A 6297-nucleotide genomic window follows, 5' to 3' on the forward strand; every position below is an offset into this window, starting at 1 on the left:
ATTGTCACAACAACTCTGAGTATCTTCCGGTACAAACGGGTGAAATCTTCTTAGGTACCCACCAGTATATGGTACTCATATTTACAATTATGACTACAAATTTATCGTCGTTATAGTAAAATAAATAATTATTTAAGTAATTATAGTTTTACTACTGAAGTAATTATGTCACTTACAACATTTTACAAGTTTTTAAACAAAATGTTGTAATGATGGTAATTTTGTTCAATTATATGTAAATGTGTAAAATGAATGTGATAACTATGTTGTCAATGTTGTAATTTAGTTCAACAAAATTATTATTAATATGGTAATTTTGTTCTATTAGTTGTAAATGTTTGTATGGTATATATCCTCGTACCATAAATTACCCCCAAACTGGCACAAAAGTAGGAATCCAAGAATAAAAAAGATATCGAAGAGAACCTAGAAGACCAAGTATTGCTATATTGATAGACTGATTCTACTCTTCATTCAGTTAATTGGGATACAGTACAATGTACTACCTGATCTCTTATATAGGGATTCTTACAACTAAACTATCAGCCAAGCATTGAATGAGTTATCTCTTTGAAATACAATATGCATATGAGAATAAACAGTCTCGTTCACACAGTCAGTAAGAATCTAAGAATAAAAAAGATATCAAAGAGAACCTAGAAGACCAAGTACTGCTATATTGATAGACTGGTTCTACTCTTCAATCAGTTAATTGGGATATAGTACAATGTACTATATGATCTCTTATATAGGGATTCTTACAACTAAACTATCAGCCAAGCATTGAATGAGTTATCTCTTTACAATACAATATGTATCTGAGAATAAACAGTCTCGTTCACACGGTCAGTAGTTGACTATGATGGTCAACTACTATTGAATATAAATCCAAAGGTAAGGAGAATATTTTTAAAATTAAGTTAGTTTGTTTTCAACCCTTGGATTTACATCCAATTATGGTTAATCATGAATTTCATGATCAGCTACTGACCGTGTGAACGGGACTGGAGAATAAATATATGCAACATGACTAGCTAATGCATAACCCACAATAGAAAAGTGAAAAAATGAAAAACGTGATGGTCATCTAGAAACGCGGCCACCGAACCATTAGTTTGCTCATATATGGGATTTGTACTCTCAACTTCTTAAACCTCCATAAGTAGTTTGTGAATTGGTTCTCTCTTAACTTACATCCCAAAATCTCTTGTCCTAGCTCTTATATATATATATATATATAGGATTTTTCTCAGGTGAAAATTTTCATTTTAGCACCACTTTTCAATCGGAGAAATTGGAGCTCAAATAAGAGGTTTTAACATCGGAGAAAAACTTGGGACTTCCGAAACTTCCCGGTGACTTTCCGGCCAAACCCCGACAATCTGGGTTACAATGAAGGTATGGTTGTGATCACGTCTACTTGTTCTTCATCTTTCATGTTGAATGTTTGTGATTTTGTGGAGTTTTAGGTGGAGTTGTTGGACTGGCGCGTGTCGCCATCTGTGGCGGCGCGTGGGTGGTTGTGGAGGTGCAAGGAGACGGCATAAAGCCATGGAAGGGAGGAGGGGAAGAAAAGAAAGAGTTTTGGGCGGCGGTGAGTAAGCCACGCGCGCCGGTTTCGGCGGCACGTGAGCCCCACGTGCTGCTACTGTGAGTGGCACATGAGCGCCACGAGCGGCTGCCGGAGGTGGCGCGTAAACCCCACGCGCCGCCACGTGCGGTGACGCGTGAACAGTGATTTCGCACAATAAATTTTGTAAAAAGTAATTGTAAAAAGTAATTATGTACAGTAGACGTAAAAAGTAATTTATGTACAATAATTATAAAAAAGTAACTTTCTGAAATAGTAAATCAGTGATTAGTATTTACTGGAACAGTAATTATAATGAAACAGTGCATTGATGTACAGTAATACGTAAACAGTACGTACATGAACAATATTTACGTGAATAGTAATTACGTAAAAAACCGTAAATTGCTGAATAGTAAACAGTAGTACTGATTCGGCATTTGAGGTTTTACGTAACGTTTCTAACCACTTTTTATACAAGTAGGTGATAGACAAAATAAGTGAAGGATTTGCTTTCGATATTGTGAAAATTACGCTCAGGGAAATAAGGTGAGTAAATCTCACTATGACGAGTCTACCCTTGGCGGTGATTCATAATTACGCTTTATTTTAAAAGACCGAACTATGATATGTATATGATATAGTGGGTTGTGTATGTGTACAAATGGTAAACACGATGCATATATATGAGTTGCTATATTATATACTGTCATATTTATATTTCCAAATGAGTTTATTTATAGCATTAATATTTATTTTATCTTAGCATGAGTCGTTTGGTTTTTGTACAACAACATGTGAGGATTGTATTGTACGTGGTTTTAACTTGAGTCATGTTAAAACGTTTTTCTGTCTTCGGACGTGTTGGCATATCGGAACCTAACCTTGGCCGGGTGACAGTTACGATTCAGTTAGAGCTCTAGTCTGTCTGCCGGTGTACCGCATGAGGGGTAACAGATGGGTTACCCGCTTATGAGTACCCATATTTGTTTGATGTTGGGTAGCAGATGGGTTGCCCAATGTCTGACGGCGTATTGCATGAGGGGTAACAGATGAGTACCTGGGTCTCATGAGTACCCGTATTATAAATGTATTCGGGTAAACATATGAGTTGCCCAATTTCTCATGAGCACATATATTTTCAGATATTATTGGACATCCAGATGGGCCGTCATGTGACTCATGAGTGCATTTATAATTAAATGTTTTCAGTATTTTTCTCTTGTATTATTATACGTGTTATACTGTTGTTTTACTCATACGAGCTGCAAAGCTTACAGGGTTTGTGTTACAATCCCGGTGCACATATTCGATGGTGTAAAGGATAGTTCTGCAGGTGTGGATTAGCAGAATTGGAGGGCTACTCTGAAGATTTCGAAGTTTGTTTTTCTATTTTGTGGTGAGGATTGAGAGGATTTTAGATTTTCATTTGATATAATGCTTGAATTATAATTTGATTTTGTAATAATGAAATCGACTGAGATGTACTATGAACTCAGTTACGATGTGCTGTGACTATAAGATGATTTCGATTTATTGAGATTGTTTTAGAGTTTCTCATGGCTTCGATTTTTTAGTTTAACACTTGAAATTTCGAAGTCATCACAGCTTCTAAAGCTTCCCATTTAGTCTTCGCATGCAACCCCTCGATCAAAGTCTAGATTCAATCTAGGTAGCTCGCTAGAAGGAAAAAGAAGGCTTTCCCCATTTATGTTTTTAGGAAAGTTTGTATCGATCATTAAGTTTTCTCTTAATTTTTTAGTTGGCTTTAATCTGATGGTATTAGAGAGACGTTCAAAAAAAAAAATGAGGACACAATTGTATAATCATTGAGTTTTTGTTCACGTACGAGCTATAAAGGGCACCATTTTTCGAGCTGGCCTCAAGTCTCCAGTTTTTGTTCTCCATGTTCTATATCAAATCCGGCCCTTGTAAAAACAAATCACCAGTCTAAAATAAATTTTGTCAACTGGCGACAGCCTTAATTATAACACACAACACACTCTCGGATACATCCGAACGATGGAATCAAAGCTAGAAATTAGATGTAGGGAGCAGCTGCTTCGCATCTTGGAGGATACAGAACATACTAATTGTTCAATTTATTTATGTTGCAAGGTAGCTATCCGAGGATACATGCAGTAGTGCGTACACTTGGTTTATTATATTAATTGCATGCACACTGCATCGCTTTAAGAAGATCTCTGTTGCAACATCTTAGTGCCAATGTACCTGAAAATTTGATTGAAGGAGAACAATGTAGGGCTTTGTTAGCTGGTTATAAATGTTGCAAACAATCCCACACTTAGATTACCAGATGGCTATAGATAATTTCTAGCATATATGATGTATATATGTAATACATGCATATATGATGTGTATGTACGTACCTGCCCAACATCATAAGGCTGGCCTGAGGATTTGTTCCTGGTGTGAAATTGAATGTGGAGGCATCAACAATGCGTAATCCGTCGATTCCCATGACCCTCAAGCTGCTATCAACCACTTTTCCGACGAGGCATCCACCGTGGAAATGCCAAAATGTTGATACTGTATCACGACAGAATTGTCCAAAAGATGCATCGTCTGTCTCGTTCATGGGTAGAGTTTGACCGTAAAACTGGTAAGCTTTTGTGCCGGATGAAGCTTGAACCTTAAATGGTCTCAGTGACTCCGTATTTAATAATTCCCCAATCATCTTCATGCCCGAAACACAGTAATCAAGGTCCAAGGGATCTGCAAAATAGTTGAAGCGGACACTTGGACCAACTTTCACATCAGATGATGATTGAAGCTTAAGAGTACCATAAGAAGAAGGTCCTTCCGATTTCACGGCAATGTGTCCCCAACTTGAATTTATCTCTACAGGTTTAGTTGGATCTGAAAAAATACTGAAGGGTATAGTCGAAATTGGCAAGCTGGAGAAGGTCTCTACGTAGAAATGGTCGGTAATACCAACAATCTTTACATTTGAGGGCTGTAGTGGAATTGGGGATAATATATTAATGAAATTACGAGGATTGTCATACATAAAGTTTCCAGTGTAAGGTTGGGGGTGAACAACTGGGATTTTCAAAGATGATAGATAGGACTGAGGACCAACACCACTAAGAAGTAGAAGCTGAGGACTTCCAATCGCCCCTGCACTCAGAATAACCTCTCTCTTACCACGTACAAACGCCCAATGTGACCTACCGTTGGAATCGGTATATCTCACACCTCGAGCTGAAATACCTGCATGAGAGAAAAGATCATGTTGGCATCCACTAAGTATAGTCCTACACGCAAAACCCTAGTCTACTAACTTTGAATCCTCGACCCTAAACTGATCGAGTAAGCTCTTAATTAGAACTTGTTGTGAGTCATATACTATGCATTATCAAATATTGTAAATGTAGGTATTTGGTAAAACTTTTGTAACATATATACTTGATCCTTTGGAAGAGAAGATGATTCTCTCGACTGTGGCGTGAATTCCCACTTGCAAGTTCCTTATGTTTCCTTTGTTCAGCAATTGATCAGCTCCGTGTCTCCTTCCATCTGAATCAAAAGTAGAACCGCCAACTTTAGTTCCCTTAATGTGATCTAAACTGAATCCATTGTCTGGACCAACACCAGCTTCCAACAACGCTTCTTTCACAACAGACTGCCAATTTGTTCGTAGCAAGTTTGGGCGAGAGACAACAGTGTTTTCAACCCACTGATATGCGTTCTCGACCAAATCTATATCCCAGTCAATTCCTGATTTGATAAAGAATTGTTTGTCAGCTCTGGAGTAGAAACCAGCATTTATCATGGTCGAGCCACCTAATACCCTTCCTCTGACAATAGCAACACCATCTTCTGATGTAAACCTTTGAGCTGGTGTGGTCTTACCATCATCTTCTTGCATGAGAGTACTCAGAAACCCTTCTTCTTTCAAGACATTGGGATGTGTAGTAGGAGCACCACCCCTTTCAAGAACAAGCACAGTGTAGTTTGCTGATAATGTTGCTGCTAGGGGACACCCTGCAGTTCCTCCACCAACTACAATGTAGTCATATGTATTTACCAACGGTAGATCGGTAGCATCCTTCACAATCTTCATGTAACTAAAATCTGTATAATATAAAAGAAACCGAATATTTACATCTTATTAAGTTATTCATTTGCAATCCTATTATCTCCACGAACCATGCCAGTTTATTTCCACGGATCGGACTTGTACGTGGTTTTATTTACATACAAAAGATGTGATGAAGTAATGTACCCTGATCATATGCAGATGCATTGGCGGATGAAAGAAAGGCTGAATGAGCCTGAAAGCCAAGGATGAAAAGATTAAAGAGCAGTAGTCTAGCGGCTGGTGTTGATTTCTCCATCTAATTTTTTTTCCTGCAAAAAAAAAAACAAAAAGAAATTAAGCCATGCATGCATTGTGCTCGAGAATTGATCATTCATTCAATATTTATATCAATGCTGGTTTAGATCTATATCCAGTCAATTCCTTATTTGATAAAGAATTCTTGCCTGCTCATTCATTGAAGATTAATTTATATCTATTATCGTTGTATAATTCATAGTTTATGTACTATATAGCATTAATGGCAATAAATATTAAGCCATGCATGCATGATATATAGCAGCGTGATATAACTGCTGATATATGTGAAAACTAAACTAAACTTGTACGATTCAAGTTGGAAAGAAACTAGATCAAAATTTAATCCTTGACTCTGTACGTATAA

The 6297-nt window shown here is 37.4% G+C and overlaps 1 protein-coding gene across 1 annotated transcript; it reads right to left on the bottom strand.

Annotated features, from left to right (window-relative positions):
* Positions 1 to 3762: 3762 nt before the first annotated feature.
* On the bottom strand, positions 3763 to 5931 carry LOC126791524 ((R)-mandelonitrile lyase 1-like). Its single transcript, XM_050517982.1, has 4 exons — positions 5820 to 5931; positions 5000 to 5668; positions 3961 to 4804; positions 3763 to 3802 (listed from the first exon to the last, which is right to left on the bottom strand). Exons 1-4 carry the CDS (start codon positions 5929 to 5931, stop codon positions 3763 to 3765), a joined length of 1665 nt encoding a protein of 554 aa, XP_050373939.1.
* Positions 5932 to 6297: the final 366 nt, after the last annotated feature.

This window comes from Argentina anserina, chromosome 4 (genome assembly GCF_933775445.1).
Source record: "Argentina anserina chromosome 4, drPotAnse1.1, whole genome shotgun sequence".
Classification (NCBI taxonomy): Eukaryota; Viridiplantae; Streptophyta; class Magnoliopsida; order Rosales; family Rosaceae; genus Argentina; species Argentina anserina.